Genomic DNA, 19607 nt, shown 5'->3' with positions numbered 1-19607 from the left:
CACTTAACCAACTGAGCCGCCCACGCCTCCCGGCTATCTTCCATTTTTTTTCCTGCATCTCCCAATTTCTTCACCAAACTCCCATCTACTCTTGAGCATTGAGTCTGCCACCCAATCAAAGCAAGTAACACCCCCGCCCTAACTTTCAGGGATGGCTAAATTTCTTTGCCTTCATACAAAAACATTCACACAGTTGGTTATGTCCCAAAAATTATGAAGGGGAAACCCAGTTACATAATTCTCACCAGTGATAAGGACTGATTATTCTACCCATTTTCAAAATGTTGACAGTTTAAAAGATTGTTTATCCCAATAATTTGAAATTGGCATTTCTGGCCAAAAAAAAAAAAGTTCTACTTCTTGGAAGGAGAGGAGGGGAAACTCAGCTGTGGGATCCTTACCTCCTTGTCAGCCCTCCCTAGTTAACACCTAGGAATGTAACTCAGTGGCTGTTACTCATCTTTCCCAGCACAGAAACCCCATTTACTCGTAGCTTGGGCTCCCAAGGGGCTTTCACCTCACTGTTCTTTGCACTCCCGAATGGCGTTTCTGCACTCTTGCCTTTGCCCGTTCCCTCCAACCTCTGCTCCATCTGCCTTTTGTACATGTGGAGGTGTTCTGGGTGTTTGATCTGGAGCCTGGATGAATTCATATATGTTATATTAACTCAGCAAATTGTGATCTGTACCCTCCACTTTGCTGGATGCTATAGGAAACTTTAACTCAGCATGGCATTCTTAACCTCAAAGATGCTTGTAATCTATTTGGTAAGACAACGTGCTGGTGACATGTAAGTTAAATAACAAGCAGCAATACTTTACTAACAGGGTTGTGTGATAGAGTTGTGTACTCTAATAATTAACCCTGGGCTAATTTGGTGGAAGAAGGCTTGATGGAGGAGGTAGAATAAAGATTGAAGGAAGAGTAACATTTGGAGAGTCTAGCTAGGAAGTTAAGGACCTTCCAGGTTGGTGAACACGTGGAGGTCTGGGGAGAGTAGCAAGCTCAGGCCATGGGAGCCTCACTTCCTTTCCCCACTCTTTGCTCTATGCCCTATGCATCTCTTCTGCCTGGCTGTTCCTGAGTTCCAGCCTTGTGTGGTAACCCAATCATCTAGTAAATAAAATGTTTCTCTGAGTCTGTGAGCTGCTTTAGCAAATTAAACCTGGGGAGGGGGTATCATTGGAACTTCAGGGGGAAAGAGTCATGAAATGTCCAGATGAATCTTGGAGAAATGAGTATGGGAAACTAGGCTTGTTCAGAGGGTTCAAGATGAGAGGGGATTATGTCTGACACTTAAGTGAGCACTTGTAATATGCCATCCATGGTGTTTTTACATGTTCCTCATCGTACTTCTTAGGTAGTCTTCATTACCATCACAAGGTAAACACTATTACCTCCTTTTACAGCCAGGGAAATAGGCACCGAGAAGTTAGGTTGGTTTGCCCAAGGTCAAACAGCAAGCAAATACTGGAGAAAGATTTGAGCCAGGGAATAGTGGGGGCAGGGACGTACATGGTGTTAGTAGAAGTCATGAAGATCCTTAAATGCCAGGCTAAGAGGTGTGGGTTTTTGTCATCTAGGCTAGAAGTTTCCAAACTTTCCCTAGTGTCTTAGTAATATTTATGACACCTGAAGAAATACTTAATGGTTCTATTTTAAGTAGTGAGATCCATCAACTTAGTAGGTATTTGAAAAAATAATGCACATAAATCTAAGAGAAAAATTTCATTGCTTTTTTTAGTTGATTTATTTATTTACTTAAGCAATCTCTACACCCAATGTGGGGCTTGAACTCGTGACCCCAGGAGCAAGAGTCACCTGCTCTTCCCACTGAGCCAGCCAGGCGCCCTGTGTTTCATTTTTCACTAACTATAATTACTAATGCAATCATCAGTGCAAAATGAACAAACTTTTAAGAATCTCTAAAAGCAAGGAGTTTTATTAGAGCCCAAGTAAGAACAGCTGCCCAGACATCATGCTTTTCACAGGGAAGGTGCTCCAGAGAATGAACAGTTTTTACATTGAACAGTTTTTGCGTTGTTAAATTTTTTTTGCATTTTGTAAAAGCTCAAAAGGTAATAGCTTAACATACAGGTATGAATCATGAGTTTAATGAGTTTACTGTCGAGGAGCACAGAGAGTAGGAATATTGATTGATATCTTAAGAACAAGATATTTTTCCTTTAGGGCTTCAGATGTACAATGTGTGCTTGGTTGGCCATAAATCAGGCTTATATGAAGGTTTATATGAAGTTTATGTACATGCTGATTTATAAATCTAAAATGTCTTTCCTTATGTTTCAGGCTTTTAGAAAAGCTTCTTCTCTCACCAGAACGTTAGGCACTGCTTAACTTCTCAAACCGTGGAATCAAGTTGGACACTACCACCTTCATTCCCTGTTTGACACTGAAAGGAACCTAAATGACCTAATGTTGAAACTGACCTACTTCAAGCTAGTAGTAACTATATTTTCTAATAGATGTCAAGTATCACTGTGATTCACCCCAAAGCTTAAAATATCCATGGTATCCCTCTGAGTTTGCTGCCCATGGGTACCTTGGCTCACATTCTGGAAACCACAAATCTAGGCAATATGAATCCCTGAGAAATTTTCAGCAGGCAGTCATCGTACTATTTTAGAAAAATGAATCCAGCATTGGTGTTAAAGATGGATGGTGGGATTGAGACAGGAGTGTCAAGGACATCAGGAAAACAGAAATGAAATGTGTTAGGGCCATGACAGCAAAGGTGTAAGGGAAGATTTGAAACACAAGAAAGCTACACGAAACACAGATGACCCTTGAACAAGGCAGAGGTAAAGGACACTGACCCCTCTCCCATGGGTGCAGCTGAAAATCTATATCACTTAAAAAAAATCTTAGAATTTTTATTAGGTGAGATGTATTTATTTTAAGTAATCTCTACGCGCAACATAGGGCTCGAATTTACAAGCTTGAGATCGAGAGTCACATGCCCTACCACCTGAGCTAGCCAGGCACCTTGAAAATCTGCATAGAGCTTTTGACTCCCCAAAAACTTTATCAATAACCTCTTGGCCTAACCAATAACATAGTTGGTCAACACCCATTTTGTATGTTTTATGTATCAATACTGTATATTTAAGGTAAGCTTGAGAAAAGAAAATGTTATTAAGAAAGTCATAGGAGAAAATACATTTACAGTACCATACTGTGTTGAAAATCAATATATAAGTGGACCCATGCAATTTCAAACCCATGTTCTTCAGGGGCCAACTCTAATGTATGGCACAAATTGTGGGGGGAAGAAATGTACATACTTAAGAGGTTTTCAGCAGGGGTGACGGTAAGAATTCTTTATAAAATAAGAATGTGAAAACTTCAGTTTACAACCCATCCCTAGCCAGATGGGTATGTGTTGGAATCCCAGCCCAGGCACTAAAAAGTGGTCTTTGCAAATTACTTCTCTTAGTCTCATTTCTTTTTTTTTTTTTTAAGTTTAATTTTTTAAAAAATTTTTTCAGGTTTCTTTTTTTTTTTTTCAATATAATTTATTGTCAAATTAGTTTCCATACGACACCCAGTGCTCATCCCAACAAGTGCCCTTCTCAGTGCCCATCACCCACTTTCCCCTCTTCCCCACCCCCCATCAACCCTCAGTTTGTTCTCAGTATCCAAGAGTCTCTTATGATTTGCCTCCCTTCTTCTCTGTAACTTTTTTTTTCCCCTTCCCCTCCCCCATGGTCTGTTAAGTTTTTCAAGATCCACATATGAGTGAAAACACATGGTATCTGTCTTTCTCTGACTGTCTTAGTCTCATCTCTTATCAGTAGAGATAATACCTGTCTTGCTGGATTGTATTTCCCACACCTAACCTAACAAAGATTATATCAAAGTTCAAAATTTATCTTCAAATGATTCCCTTAATAATCTTGCTCTCAACTTCCACTATAGAGCTGGCTCTCAGTCTCTATCCTTGGTGCACGCTTTTACCATGCCTTTGTAACCCTCAGATATTCAACTTCCTCTCCAATAGACACTCCCAACTTTCATCCCTTCTGGCTACTGTCCATCTTCTGTTCACAGGCAAATTTCTTTTCTTTTCTTTTCTTTTCTTTTCTTTTCTTTTCTTTTCTTTTCTTTTCTTTTTTTTTTAAGATTTTATATTTGGGACACCTGGCTGGCTCAGTTGGTAAAGCACATGACTCTTGGTCTCTGGGTTATGAGGTCAAGCCCCATGTTGGGTGTGGAGATTACTAGAAAATAATGGTTTTTAATGTTTATTTTTGAATGAGAGAGAAAGACAGTGTGAGCAGGGGAGGAGCAGAGAGAGAGGGAGATGCAGAACCCAAAGCAGGCTCCAGGCTCCACCTGTCACAGTATAGAGCCCAACGCGGGGCTCAAACCCACCAACCACAAGATCATGACCTGAGCCAAAGTTGGATGCTTAACTGACTGGGTCACCCAGCACCCCATTTTTGTTGTTGTTGTTGTTGTTGTTGTTTTAAAGATTAACATTTTTTAACATCAGCCTGGAGCCTGCTAGGGATTCTCTTTCTGCCCCTCTGAATCGTGTGCATGCGCATACACACCATTTCTCTCTCTCAAAAAAAAAAAAAAAAAAAAAAGGAAAAAAAGAAAGAATTCTACTCCTGGAGAAATTGAAACTGCGATTAAGTCTTGATCTGCTGTCCTGGGGCAAGTGACTCCACCTTGGGCCTATGGCTTCCTTGTCAACACTCCCAACAGCCTTGCAGTGGTGGTATTGGTGGTGTTTTCATTTTCATGAAAGGTGGTATTGTTTTCATTTCATTTCATCTTCATCCCAGAACTCAGGGTGCTAAACTACTTGAAGATGAACTGTTCAGGGCATTGGTCCACCACGTTGGTGGAGGAAAACAGCAAAGGGGGTGGGGGTGGGGGATAGAGGCTTAATTCCATCAGCTCTCCTCTTCCCCTGTTAAATAACAAAAATTCAACTGAGTAAATTTTAAAGATCTAATTGGCTTTATTAAATGTCTCATGACAAGGGCAGTATCCCATCTAGCAAATAGAAAGGAGCTCCATAGAGTTGTAGAAAAGGAAAGGATTTGGGGTACCTGTGTGGCTCAGTTAAAGCCTCCGACTTTTGCTCAGGTCATATCTCACAGTTCACAAGTTTGAGCTCCGCATCGGGATCCGTGCTGACAGCTCAGAGCCTGGTGGGATTCTGTGTCTCCCTCTCTCTGCTCCTCCCCTGCTTGCATTCTGTCTCCTTCAAAAATAAATAAACATTGGGGCGCCTGGGTGGCGCAGTCGGTTAAGCGTCCGACTTCAGCCAGGTCACGATCTCGCGGTCCGTGAGTTCGAGCCCCGCGTCAGGCTCTGGGCTGATGGCTCAGAGCCTGGAGCCTGTTTCCGATTCTGTGTCTCCCTCTCTCTCTGCCCCTCCCCCATTCATCCTCTGTCTCTCTCTGTCCCAAAAATAAATAAACGTTGAAAAAAAAATAAAAAAAAAATAAAAAAATTACAAAAATAAATAAACATTAAATAATTAAAGAAAAGGAAAGGTTTTTTAAAGTAGCAATGGAATAGGAAAAGGAAATTATTAGCAAAGAACGATTGTTTCAGGAAAGGTCTATCCTAAGGGGAAAACGAGGGGCCTATCAAATTGTCTAGAAAATTTCAACACTAGGATTTTCAACACTAGGAAGTTCCCATGATTGGGTGGTTAAAGGTTACATTCTTGGGGAGGTGAAACTGCCTAGTTTAGGCAGTCATGGTTTAGTGACTTAGAGCCTTAAGTGGCTCCACTATGGCTTTGGGTTTTCTTTTTAATACTTGTAATACACTACTCTTCCTTTTCTGTATCCTCACCCCCAACCCTGTTTTTAAAAAGTCCTGATTGCTGGTTTGTTTTTTGGGTTTTTTGTTTTTTGGTTTGTTTTTTGTTTCCTTCTTTCTTTTGAGAGAAAGAGAGTGTGTGTGTGAGCCGGGGAGGGGCACAGAGAGAGGGAAAGAGAGAAAGAATCTCAAGCAGGCTCCGCACTTCCAGCACAAAGCTCAAAGCAGGGCTCAACTCACAAACCATGAGATCATGACCTGAGCCAAAATCCAGAGTCCCACGCTTAACAGACTAAGCCACACAGGTGCCCCCAATTGCTGTTCTTAAATAATTTAGAAGACAGCAACTCTTTCCCATGAAACTCCAAAATCGAAAAACCCTGTGACGTAATAAAACAACATTTATTGACTTCTAACAGTGTGCACACTGGAGCCAACACTTCTTAGCCATCCCATGGCTTTAACAATTTATTTCCAAGCACTGGGCATCCCAGGCTGTTTTAACACTTCCTTTCCTGCAGAGGAACTACAGACTGCTACTTCAACGCGGAGTAGTGAGGCACTACTCCACTCAGAAAACGCCTTTCTTGCTCTTCTACTAAAAAAAAGTCCCAACCTAGGAGTGACTTCATCATAGCGGTTCCGGCGCCCCCACCACCAACCCCACCACGGCGTAGTTAGGTGGAAGGTCACCGCTGATTGGCTCGTGTTGTGGCCAAGGCCAGCTTGGCGTTCCAGCCGGCAGCAGAGGGTGATAGGCTGCTGGAGACCCACCCCTCGCCGATTGGGCGGGGGCAGCGAAGCCCGGGATTGGTGGAGCCTGCGGGGCGGGCTCCGCGCCCCTGCCTCTGGCGCTCTGCCTCAGCTTCCAGTACAAGGGCGAGATGGCGACCGCAGCTTGGCTTCTGGGACTGCGCGTCGCGAATTGGAGGCTGCGGACTCCGCTGGCGCCGCTCGCCAGCGTCGTGTCACAGCGGGCCCACTCCCTCTTGCCCGTGGACGATGCGATCAACGGGCTAAGCGAGGAGCAGAAGCAGGTAGGGAGCCCGATCCCCTTCCGGGCCCCAAGGCCTGCTGGCCAGGCCGCATCGCCCTGCTCCGTGGTCGCCTCGACGTTCTCTGCCCGGCGCCCACCCTGCTGCCGCAGTGGGAGCGCGAGAGCGGGCGCTGGTCTCAACCTCACTTCTGTGGAGGCAGCAAAGCCTAGCTTTCGAGTTAGATAAGGAGTCAGAGAAAAGAAGGCTGCTGGGAGACTGATGGTGTTTTGGAGGAGGATTGGCAGAGCCACTCGAGTGTGACGGAAAGATCCTTAATCTGTCTAAAGTCCACTTACATCTGAACACTGCCTTAAGACTGTGGTTCTCAAGCCTCGTTAATCATCATCATCAGGGTATCTTTGTCCAATACACACCTTAGGGGCTTTGAAATGCAGAGTGTAATCTGCTGTAATTCTTCAGCCTACTGGGTCAGAGCACAACGCCGAACTGTAACTTGAAAGGTCCTTACAGAGGGAGCTGAACTAGAGCCTTCCTGGAAGAAAGTGACTTTATTTGGATGCTGGCACAGAATTCCCCAGGAACCTGATTCTCCTGTTAAGCAAGTGCCTGAGCTTCTAGAAACGCCAGCAACCGTTTGGGTTTGCAGTCAGTAAACAGAGCTTTGAATCACCTCAGGCAGGAAGGGGTTCAATCCTGGCTCTCAAACGTTTCTGCCAATAGTTTCTAATCTCTTTGGGTATCCTTTTTGTCAAAGGCTCAGGGGCAGAAAGCCTGGCATGTGCCAGAAACTGAAGAGGGTGGGCTGGAGCACAGTGAGTGGGGGTGAGGAAGGTACTGGAGAAGGCTGGAAGAGTCAGGAGGGGTCAGCTCATGCAGGGCCTTAATAGGCCTGAGTAAAGAGCCTTCTAGGTATAATGAAAAGGCATGGAGTGATCTTATTTAGGGGAGTGACATTTTAAAAATACTCAAGCTGTCTGGGTCACCTGGGTGGCTCAGTTGGTTAAGCATCCGACTTCTGCTCAGGTTGTGATCTCACAGTTGGTGAGTTCAAGGCCCATGTCGGGCTCTGTGTTGACAGCTCGGAGCCCACAGCCTGCTTTGGATTCTGTGTCTCCCTCTCTCTCTGCCTCTCCCCCGCTTGCACTCTCTCTCTCGCTCTCTCAAAAATAAATAAACATTAAAAAAATTTATTTTTTAACTGTTTAAAAAAATACTCAAGCTGTCTAAGCTGAGGACCTTAAAAGACATAAAGATCATCTCTGGGAAAGTATAAACTAGTATGCCCTCTAAGTTTCAATCTGATGCTGTTTGGTGGGTTGTTTGTAGCCTGTTTTCCTGAATGTGTCCTCGATAGTGAAGATGCTGTTCTTAGTGGCAATAGTGTAGTGTTTCAGTGGCATCTGTCCACCTCTTTCCTTCTAGCTTCGTCAGACCATGGCTAAGTTTCTTCAGGAGCACCTAGCCCCCCAGGCCCAGGAGATTGATCAGAGCAATGAGTTCAAGAACCTTCGAGTGAGTCATGATGCCCACGCCAGAGGGTGGGGGGGTGCAGAGCGACAAGGGGGCAGCTTGGGGGCTGGGCTAGTCTGGGCTGGGAATCGAACCGCTACCTGGAAGAGCTCACACAGTCTTGTGGTAAATGTGCTCCCAAAGAATGCAGCCCCTATCTGTGAAGCGTCTGGGTCTCATTCCAGATGTGCCAGACACCTGAGACTGGCTGCCTTCTCACAGCTCACTGCACTCCTTTCTGTTGGCAGGAGTTTTGGAAGCAGCTGGGAAACCTGGGGGTCTTAGGCATCACTGCCCCTGGTGAGTATAGTTTCCTTCCCTAATGAGAACTCACATGCCCTTTTGCACTGTTCCCAAAAGAAACAGGAGAGGAGGGGAAAGATCATGCTAAAAGAAACTCAGGGGCAGAAACTTCCTCTTGGACCTGAGAAAGCACCCACAGAAGACTATCAGCCCAGAGAAGAGTCCACTCTATTCCTTTAGGCAGTGACATCTGGAAGGCAAAGAGATGAGGCCAGTGCGGTGATGGATGAGGATCAGACTCTTGAACTCTGCATGCTTACTAAGCTCCCCCAGGTGATTTGGGCAGTTTAGAAAACTCCATTATCACGCAACTGTCTTGCATGTCTTACTGTCTCCTCTACTCCCTAAGTTCTACTCTACCAGGAGCATCTAGGCAGGACCACTCAGGACAGGGGTGTCCCTGTGGGGACTGCCTATGTCTTGTGCCCACAGCTGACCCTGGAGCTTATTTTGAGAGCCTCCCCGTGAGGTGGCCAGATGATGTCTTTAATAGGCTCTCCCTGGCCTGCCCATTGTCCCCTATGGGTCTTACTACTTGTTTCCAGGAGGAGAGGGCACAGAGCTGACGGGCTTCGGTTTGGATGTTGGCCTCTGAAGGAGAGGCCCAGTGGGGCTTGCAGTACCCAGTGAAGAAATAAGCCTGTGGTCTTACCTGCCGAGGCCTGGACAGCCCACGCTGCTTCAGCTTGTACTTATATTGGACCAGAGGCAGAACACAGTTCTTACATCCCCCTCTTGCTGCTTGGAGACAATTCCTGGGATTTGAGCTGATTTAAGAGTAATGACAAAATGGAAGACTTAAAAATTTAGACCCATCCTAATGGAAAATGGTAGGAGCAGGGCACCTGGGTGGCTCTGTCAGTTAAGAGCAGGACTCTTGATCTCAGGGCCGTTGAGTTCAAGCCCCGCATTAGACTTTGTGCTGGGTGTGAAGCCTACTTAAAAAGTAAAATGGTAGGGGGAAGGCCACTGGAAACTCCCAAACAAGACTTCCTTCCACTGTGTCTTGGGGGTTTAAGAGCCCCCCCCCCCCCCAAGAAAGCCAGTTCTGGTGAGCTCTGGTTTCCACCTTGTTGTCCTGGTGGCTCTGTCCAATGTCACCCACCTGTGGTCTTTCCTTCCCAGACTGAAGAGAATTGGGCTAATCTTTCCCGGAGCCTAGGATGAGCCTGACTCCTTGGTCAGAGTAAACGTGTGCAAAGAGTCTTTTATTTTTTTCTTAAGATCTTATTTTATTATTTAAAGTCATCTCTACACCTGTCGTGGGACTCGAACTCATAACCCCAAGATCAAGAGCCGCATGCTCCACTGACTGAGCCAGCCGGGCACTCCTGTGTGCAAAGAGTCTTACCAAGATTTACCCAAAGAGCAAGGCTGGGGGTGGGAGGGTGGTAGCACCAGATGGTCCAAACCTGTCGATTTGGGATCAGTTGCCAAGGAAAAGCCACGTTTTCTGGTGAGGAGTTCTGAAATTCACTAGCTGTGGCTCTCGTGCTCCCGGATACTAGTTTTGCTTTTTTGTTTTGTTTTAACTTTTTTGAGATAGAATTGACCTGTAACATTGTGTGAGCTTAAGGTGTTCAATATATCGATTTGATAATCCTGCTTTATTAAGTCTAAACACCTGTGCTATGAAATCTCACCTTCCTCGGGCCTTTTGCACATGGCATTCTTTGCTTGGGACCTATTCTTAGTGCTCTGACCCTCCCTCTCTGTGTTTCTTGGTTAACTCCAGGTCCTCTTCCATTTATTCATCTGCCCTTCCAAGTAGCGGGTGCTCAGGCTCTGTTGTCTTCATCAAGTGGTCTATCTGGGATAATGCAGGCATTGCAATGACTATTTCCTGAACCACGCCTCAGCTGACCAGAGGCAGCAGACAAAACCAGTTCTGTGAGCTTGTAAATCAGAGCGCACAGCATCAGCCTGTCAACCTTGCTAGGGGTAACTGGGAATGGGTGCTGCAGAGTATGTTCTTTGCTGCCAATAATCATTCCTGTGAACATCCCAATTTAATCTGGGCTACCTTTTCCACTCTACTGCATCACCTCCACTCCCAGCTCAGTATGGCGGCTCTGGCCTGGGCTACCTGGAACAAGTTCTGGTGATGGAGGAGATATCTCGAGCTTCTGGAGCAGTGGGGCTCAGTTACGGCGCTCACTCCAACCTCTGCGTCAACCAAATTGTGCGCAATGGAAATGAGGCCCAGAAGGAAAAGTACCTCCCCAAGGTGAGGAAATGGGAATGGAGAAACACGCCAGTGTCACAGGGCCACCACCAACACTGAGGCACCCTCCCCTGTCGGCAAGGGCCGGTCAGACTTGCTCCCTACAGTGTGCTGCCCTCAACCGGGTACAGTGAGGAAAGGGTCAGGGATTTGCTTTAAAATAATTCGGTAAGAAGAATTAAAACTAGGACCAGAAGTCCTGAGTCGGTCCCTGGACAACATTTACAGAGCATTCTAAGAAATGCAAGACCAGGACTTGCTTCCCTTGTGAAGGGAATGGGAAAGCAGAGATATTTTCAGTTTTGTAGACGGTGGGCTTCTCTTCTAGGACTTTACCAATACCTGGTCTGAGATGCGTTTGAAGGGGTGTCATGTGCACAGGTGAAAGCAGGACAAGTGAGCTCCTGTAGGGCACTTCTGAGTCATAACCAGCCCTTGCGGTTTCCCTTGCAGCTGATCAGCGGCGAGTACATAGGAGCCCTGGCCATGAGTGAGCCCAACGCTGGCTCTGATGTTGTCTCCATGAAGCTAAAAGCAGAAAAGAAAGGTGAGGCACCTCTTGGGAGCTTCTGGAGTGGGAGCTGAAATGGACAGAGAGACAGACCTCCTCAGGGTGAGGGAGTAGTAACCAGGGGTGGCCCCTGCTGGGTTTCCAGAACTGTTTCCCAGCAGCAGGTCTATGAACTGAGTGGTGAGACAGGCCACCATGGCTTGAGCAAGTAGCTAACTTCCTGTCCTTAGGCGATCACTACATCCTGAATGGCAACAAGTTCTGGATCACCAATGGCCCCGACGCTGACATCCTTATTGTCTATGCTAAGACTGATCTGGCTGCTGTGCCAGCCTCTCGAGGCATCACGGCCTTTATCGTGGAGAAGGTGAGTGGAGGACAGTGCATGACGGGAGGCTTTTGTCTCCTGACGGTGGTACCAGAGATGGCTCCCTTCAGCTGGTGGCAGACACAATCAGCATGTGCTCTGCCAAGGCTCCCTGAGGCGGGGGTGAGGCACAAGAGCTGACAGAAAGGAGGGTGGCCAAAGTGGAGCCCAGGATGGGTCAAGTCAAAGAATGGTGGAGCCTTCCGTAGAGCTAGGCCACACAAAGCAGTCCAGGAAGATGAAGACTGAAAGGCAACTGGCTTTGACAACGAGGATGTCATTGGTGGCCTTGGGGAGAGCAGCTCTGGAGACCACAGCATGAATGAGAATGCAGGTGGGGCGGTGACCAAAGACTGCGGCAAAGCAGGGGGGAGCTAGAGCTGGAGTTGGAATGAAAAGGTGGGCATTTGAGTTTGTTTTGAAGATTGGGAGAGAACTGAGCAAATTATTTGGTAGAGAGAAAGGAAAAGAGGAGAGGGAGACATTGAAGTGTGTGGGAGCAGGTGAGCAAGGCCCAACTGTGAGCCAGGAGAAAGAGGTAAGGCCGGGTTACAGGTGATGGTGGAGGAGCCATCTGCCTCATGACCTCAAGGTGTGAGGGCTGGGAACCACAGGAGTGGGGGATTGGGGAGAGAATCCCATGAATGAGTATCATAAAGGTTTGCAATACCCTCCACAGAGAAGGGGCTGACCAGGTTTGAAGAATAGGAAAAGTGAGGGTCCAAAGGGCTGGCTGAGGTTGGAAATCTCAAGGTCCTGTGGCACCACTCCTGTCAGCCTGTCCATCCGACACTCTCTGCTAGTCACTTGGGCAATGCACTCGGAATCTGATTAGCCAGGCCAAAGCACATAGATGGCTGAATTGATCCTGGGTGGGACTCGGGTACAGAGGCAAAGGAATTGAGTGGGCTGCAGAGAGGGTCTTGGAAGTGCTCTCCCCTGAGGAAAGGAAACAAAGGCAGCAAAGGTCAGGGAGCACCCAGGGAGTGAGTGTTTCACTGAGAAAGAACTGCTCTGGTGAGAAGTGGGGAGAATGCACCTAGCAGCAGGGGTGGGGGGGTGTTAGGGCCAGAGCGTCAAGGAGTAGAGCAGTCATACAGAGTGGGGGCCCTGAGAGTAGGATGCAGTGTGTTGTACAAATTCAGGGACTGGATGGGAAGGCAGGCGTTTCCCAGGAGTCTGCCTTTTACTAGCCTTCCTTGGGGACTGGTCTGTAATCAGGCCACCTTTTATTCCTATAAAGGGTATGCCTGGCTTCAGCACCTCCAAGAAGCTGGACAAGCTGGGGATGAGGGGCTCTAACACCTGCGAGCTAATCTTTGAAGACTGCAAGGTTCCCGGTGAGTCTCGAATGGACCAACCCCTGTCCTGACCCTTTCATAAACCGAGAAAGCCCATCTCTGGGTAAGAGAAGCTCACCATTGTCAGCTTACCGATGACATGCGTCTAGGCAATGGGCCTCCCACTGCTCCACTTGCCCATTGGCCTGTCCGTGTGGGACTCGGGCTGCCGGGCAACCGTCCTTCTGGCCAGAGCTGTGTGCCTGACCATGGCTACAATGAAGGGTGCTTCTTCCTCTATGGATAACACACTGTGCAGGGTGGGACTCCAGTGTCTGGAACAGACAGGTAAGATGTGCCCTCACTCTCTAATGTCCTTCAGACATCCTCGTTTGTGTGTGTCCCTGAACAGTTCCTGTGAGGTAGGCATGAATGATGCTAACAACCATTCAAATAAACTGATGGAAGCCAGACTCAGTGAAAACCTGGCAGTTCGAGTATTTTCACCCCTGAAGTGTAACTGAAAACATGACACATCATGGGAGAGCCAGCATACCCATCATGTGCTAATGAGACATGATTAATGGGCATAGATTCGATGGCCAGCTAGGTGGGCTCTGTGCCTCAGCCATTGACCATCCCTTTCCCCGGTGACCCAGGACCCCAGAAAAGGATGCTTTGGTTACAAGGAGCTCTAGGGAGCAGGGGTAATCAGTACAGATCCTTCTGTGTCGGTAGGAAACAACCACCATCATCAGGCAGGTCAGTGGTGTCCATGCTGTTCTCTGTTTCCTGTTCACACCTCCCAAGGCCATCCAGTGTCCTGGCTTCCAGGGTGGAGAGGCGTTCAGCAATTTCTGTATTGTATTGTATTGTACTGTATTATAAGTAGGCTCCACACCCAACATGGGGCTTGAACTCATGACCCTGAGATCAACAGCCACACACTCTACTGACTGAGCCAGCCAGTAGCAGCCCCTAGCAGTTTCTGTAACTAGCACTGAATGACCCATCTCTTGGACAAAGACTCTTCCATAGATCACTTTTGTCAGGGTGAGAGGGGATGATACTGGAGCAGAGCAGACTCAACCTGGGGGACACTAATTCTCGCCTTTATGGGCATGGATAAAAAGAACTAGGGAGAGGTTCCATGGCAATTGAGGAAGAGAAGGGGAAGATCTAAGGATGGGGACTTTGTGTCTGGTCTTGTGGATGGTGTGTGTGTGTGTGTGTGTGTGTGTGTGTGCGCGCACGCGCATGTGCCTGATGGGTTGGCGGTGTGGGGGGAGAGTCCCTCTAGCAAGCTCTACTTCTGACTGGAAGTGGTAAACTTCATTCTTTTCTCTCACTCAGAACCCTACTTGAGGTCAGGTGACATTTTAGTGCCTGTGTGAAAGCTAGGTACCAAACCTAGCAGCTTTTATAAAAGCGAGGAGTCTGGGAGCGCCTGGGTGGCTTCACTCCATTAAGCGTCCGACTTTGGCTCAGGTCATGATCTCACGGTTCGTGGGTTCAAGCCCCACATTGGGCTCTGTGCTGACAGCTCAGAGCCTGGAGCCTGCTTCAGATTCTGTGTCTCCCTCTCTCTCTGCCCCTACCCCACTCATGCTCTGTCTCTCTCAAGAATAAATAAACATTAAAAATTTTTTTTTTTTTTTAATGAGGAGGCTGTGAATAGCCTTCTTCCCTCTGACCAGCATTTTTTCTGGCAGCTGCCAACATCCTGGGCCATCTAGGTAAGGGCGTCTACGTGCTGATGAGTGGGCTGGACCTGGAACGGCTGGTGCTGGCTGGTGGGCCCCTTGGGTGAGTATGAGGCTTGGCAGAGCTGGGCTTTTGGCAGGCGGTACCATCGCCGACTTCCCTTTGGGGGCCAATGGGAGCCGCCTCCTGGAAGATGCACCTTCTTTCCTGGAGATGAAATGAACAAACGTCCTCCTCCCATATTTAATTTCTTCACAATGAAGGTAAATATTATTATATGAGAGACAAAGGGCCTAAGGGACTATCCTGCTTAATTAATCAGGCTGGAACAGGATGCCCAGGCTCTACGGCCTGCCTGCACAGAGGTCCTGCCACTCTATCTGGTGTCAGGGAAAGGGGCCTAAGGCCTGGGCAGTCAGGGCAGTGACTGAGCAGGGATGATAAGAGTCCTCATGCTCCTTTTCTCCTCCCTGGGACTCCAGTTCCTTGTCTTACCAAGCTATATCACCCCAAGCCTTCCCACGTTGGCATTTTGCCACCCCAGGTGGCAATGGGGATACAGCAAGGCACCTCCCCAGTGTCTTTCTCTTTCCTGGCAGGCTCATGCAGGCTGTCCTCGACCACACCATTCCCTACCTGCACATGAGGGAAGCCTTTGGCCAGAAGATTGGCCACTTCCAGGTGAATGGAAATGCTTGTGCTGAAATGTACTTTTTTCATTGGGCTCAAATTTTCTTTAATAAATGAGCAAGAGTCTCATTTATTACTGTCTCTTGCCACCAACATGAGTCTGAATGCTTGGAATGCAGGCCTCGGCATGCTCCCTGGCTTTGGAACTTGTCGGGAGGGTGATCACAGGTCCCCTCACTTCCTATTTGAGATCAATGAGCTAGATGTCGTAAGGCTGCAAGGTGAAGCGTGCAGATTGTAGGCAGGCAGGGGGAGAGGGAGCAGCATTTCTAGTCACACCTCCTGGTCTGAAGCCACCATGGGATGTTAATGTGGGTTGCCGTAGGTGGAGGGCCATTTCAGTGTGCAGAGTCCATAGCGACGGCAGCTCTCTGGCCATCCCTGTTGTCCTAGGCAAGTGCTGTCTCTCTCTGTGCCCTGGTATCCCCGTGCCTGGCTATCAGGTCACTACTGCTGACCTGCTTGTGGCAACTAGGGGGAGCGTCTGAGAGGAATGTGGCTCCAGCATGTTGACTTGTGACCTTCCTTTGTCCCCAGCTGATGCAGGGGAAGATGGCCGACATGTACACCCGCCTCATGGCGTGTCGGCAGTACGTCTACAATGTTGCCAAGGCCTGTGATCAGGGCCACTGCACTCCCAAGGTAAGGGCCGGCCGTTGGGACTCCCTCCTGCGGGGCCCTGGCAGGGCCCCGCTGACCCAGAGCCTCCTCCCACAGGACTGCGCAGGGGTGGTTCTTTACTCGGCTGAGTGCGCCACACAGGTAGCTCTGGATGGCATTCAGTGTTTTGGTGAGTGGCCCCCACTCCCTACTCCCAACCACAGAAAGAGGCTTCCTCTTCACTCACTCTGTGCTTTGGCTGACTGCAGTGAAGCTGGTACCCTTAGGCTCCCGCCCCAGGTACTAGGAGGACATCTTAAAACAAATGGGGAAAAGTGCTAGAGGTCACAAGCTGTTCCTACTTTCAGCAATGCCCCTTCTCCTCCTTCTGGCCTGGTCCTGTGAACCGTAGGAAATGGGGAGGGAGATAAGCCTCCGGGGCTAGATGGCCTTGTTTCACTGCTGCACAGTAGTTAAGAGTACACACCTGAGCCAGAAGACTTAGGTTTGAACCCTTGCTCTACCACTGCCCGGTTTTGTGACTCATGCAAATTACTTAACTTCCCTGGCTGGACCTGGCACCCAGTAAGTACTCCGCAGTGACTTTTTGCCCCCCTTCCCAGGTCTGCCAGTGGCTCTCCCGACCTTTGCCTGGTACCTCAGCACTCTGGATGCCCTTCCAGCCCCGTGCATCCATACCCACCCACCCCTTCCCCCCCCACCCCACCCCGCAGCCAGGTACTCCCCACATTCTCACCAGTGTTAGCTGCTTCTCTTCAATCGGTCTGTCCTCCTCTGGCGTGTTTCTATAAACTTGGCTTTCTATTAGCTTTCCTCACTGCCCATCACCCTTTATTGTCCTTTCTTCTCTGCCCAAACCCTGGCTGCAGGTGCCAATGGCTACATCAATGACTTTCCCATGGGCCGCTTTCTGCGAGATGCCAAACTGTATGAGATTGGGGGTGGGACCAGTGAGGTGAGGCGACTGATCATCGGCAGAGCCTTCAACGCAGACTTCCACTAATCCCGACCCTTCACCCCTTTTCCCAGCACCTCGAGGCCTTTCTTTGGAAGCAGAGATACAGCGGCTCTCCTGCTGCTCAGCTGCCAAGTGCTCAGGCCTCAGAGCTGGGCCAGCCAGCCAGGCCAGACACGGCAAGATGTGGGCAGGCATGGGGTGGAAGGGGCATTTGTAGCCACACTTTCTGGTCTGAAGATTCTGTGGGACATTAATGAAGGCCATGGCCAGTGGAGGGCCTAACTGAAAAGTGTTCAGTGGTTTAAAATGGACTCAGCAGGAAGCCTTCTGGCTCTTCCAGGGCTTGTCGGGAAGGCTTTGGTGACTCTCTAACTTCCGGGCCCTACATTCCCCTGGGTGGGCACTTGGGGGCAGGCAGGCAGCCACCCCTTTTTTCAGCTACACTTCTAGCAGGGAGCCCAGGACACAAGAAGCATTGCTCTTCTCCATGTATTTGAATCTGGTAGCCTCTTCTTTCTGGGGGGAAAAAACCTGCCAAAACCTAGCCTCTGTTTCTGCTGATTTTTAGAGGCATCCACTCCCAGCAGCTGCTCTGTTCCCCCGGGGCTCCATTTGTTAGGGCTGAGATCACGCCATGTTGGGGTGGAGCTTGGGGAATAGGCATCTCAGAACACCTGTGCTACCTGGACTCCACCATGGGTCAGAGGTCAGTGTGCTTGGGAGGGATCGGCTCAGCACGGGTCTCTGTGGCAGCACCTCTGAGCCCTTGAGCACTGCTCTGTCCAGTCCTGACCGGATGACAGCCCACAGCAAGCATGGTTGGCGGCTCAACTCCAGCCAAGGCTGCCTGTGTACATTTCTCTGGACACCCTATGGCTATTTCTGTTACAACAGAACAGTGGCTGCTGCCATTTTGTATTAAACATACTGAGAAGCAAACCCATCTGCTTCTAAACTGATGTTTTGGGGGAAAAGCAATCTACTTGCTACTGCCTCCTGTCTGCCTCTAGCCCTATGTCCTTGGCGAAGGGCTAGTCCAGGTGCTACCCTCCTGCCCTTCAGCCTGCTCACTGGTGATGTGGGACAAAGAGGTGGCATCCGCCTTTAGGACAGAAGAGGTTTTAACCTCCCTTTCCCAGATCGCCCAGAGAGGTTAACAGTCTTGGAGCTAGAAGGAAGCTTATAAGTTTCTGGACACCATCTCCATGGTATTTAAGAAGATCAAGACAATTTGATTTTCTCAAGGTCAGAACTGAAGCTAGAATCCAGATAAGCAGAAATGAGAATGCCAGCCTGCCCCCACCCCCCCACCCCAAGCTGCAGTCAAGAGTGGAATGGGCTTGGGTTGTTCCACGCTATCTAAATTCCTTAAAAGAACTCGTTTTCTTGGCTTTCAGCCCAGGGGTGCCTTTCTGACTTTTGGTCCTGGCCTGTAGCCAAGTGCTGTTCCAGCCTGATGCTTGAGACAGGTGGAGTTAGCGCCTTACCAACACCAGCCCAGTTCCATCCTAAGCAGGGGGAGACCCAGGACTTGGGGCACTGTCCTCTTACGTCCCCACCCTGCCCGTTGTTGTGTTGGAGATGAATGTGGCCAGAACACTGGTCTTGCTGGGTTTAAAGTGTAGCTGGAACAGTCTAGAGACCTTCAGAATGTGACAAAATGGAATGTTTCCTCGTCTGTGTGGGTTAAGGAGCCCTGCCACCAACGTGGGGAGAATGTGATTGTTCTCCTGATGCTCTATGTGAATTAGAAAAGAAATGTTTTAAAATAAAGGCAAAAATAAATAAATAAAAGGGTGCAGCCTGAGTCGTGAATGGAAGAGCAGGGGGCACTTCCACTTTGGTTCTGGTGGGAGTTTGAGGTTCACATGCGTTCTGTAACCATAAAGCCAGCTGCCAGCACTATTCCTTCCTAGGGCTGCTGCTAATTCCACTCCAATTTTAGGCAGGTCACACTATCAGCCCAGCTCCCCTGTTGCCTACCCTCCCATTCTTTGTTTTCCTACTGTTTGTCCTGTGGGATGGCAACAGAAACTGAGAATGGTTCTCCAAGTGTTGTCTGGAGACACTGTTCATCAGAATTTGGCAACCTGTAAAATGCAGATTCCTTGATCAACCCCAGACTCAAGCACATCTCCAAGAGCAATTCTGAGGCTTGGGCAACCTTTTAAAATAACTGACCTGGGGCGTAGAGGACACTTCCCCAGAGGCCTGAATCCTCATTCTAATATCATCTAGTAATAGTTGCTTGCCTATGTAGCACTCTTATGTCCCCTTTTGACATATCAGCTCCTTGGTCTTCGCCACAACCCAGGGCAGAAGACAATGTCTCACAGGGCCACCTTCCGGAAGACGGAGAAGGTGAGTGGCCCATGGGCACCGAACACGGTGGTGAGCTAGCCACGCCCAGGAGCGAAGTGGCGCCAGAGCGGGTGTCAACGCCTTGCGAGACTTGGGGAGGGGAACCCTCTTTTTGATTTGGCAGCAGACGCCCAGTCTGCGCCCCGCCAGGCAGAGCCAGGAACTAGACCCCAGGTGGCCGTTGATCGCGACCCCCTCGGCTAGGGCAGGTCTCGGGGCCTCCCTGTACCCACTTCGCGGAGGGACAACGTTTCGGAGAGCGAGAGCGCGCTGCCG

General features: G+C 48.8%; 1 protein-coding gene across 1 annotated transcript; it reads left to right on the top strand.

The window, feature by feature from the left end:
* The first annotated feature begins 6650 nt into the window (after positions 1–6650).
* Positions 6651–18764, top strand: IVD (isovaleryl-CoA dehydrogenase). Its single transcript, XM_060618942.3, has 12 exons — positions 6651–6842; positions 8226–8315; positions 8561–8612; positions 10673–10842; positions 11293–11386; positions 11581–11717; positions 12961–13057; positions 14710–14803; positions 15301–15382; positions 15929–16033; positions 16109–16181; positions 16882–18764. The coding sequence occupies exons 1-12, from the start codon at positions 6690–6692 to the stop codon at positions 17013–17015; spliced, it is 1281 nt and encodes a 426-aa protein (XP_060474925.1). The 5' UTR covers positions 6651–6689; the 3' UTR covers positions 17016–18764.
* Positions 18765–19607: the final 843 nt, after the last annotated feature.

This window comes from Panthera onca, chromosome B3, assembly GCF_046562875.1.
Source record: "Panthera onca isolate mPanOnc1 chromosome B3, mPanOnc1 haplotype 2, whole genome shotgun sequence".
Taxonomy (NCBI): Eukaryota; Metazoa; Chordata; class Mammalia; order Carnivora; family Felidae; genus Panthera; species Panthera onca.
The sequence above is the reverse complement of the archived record's forward strand: the minus strand, read 5'-3'. Positions and strand labels throughout refer to the sequence as shown.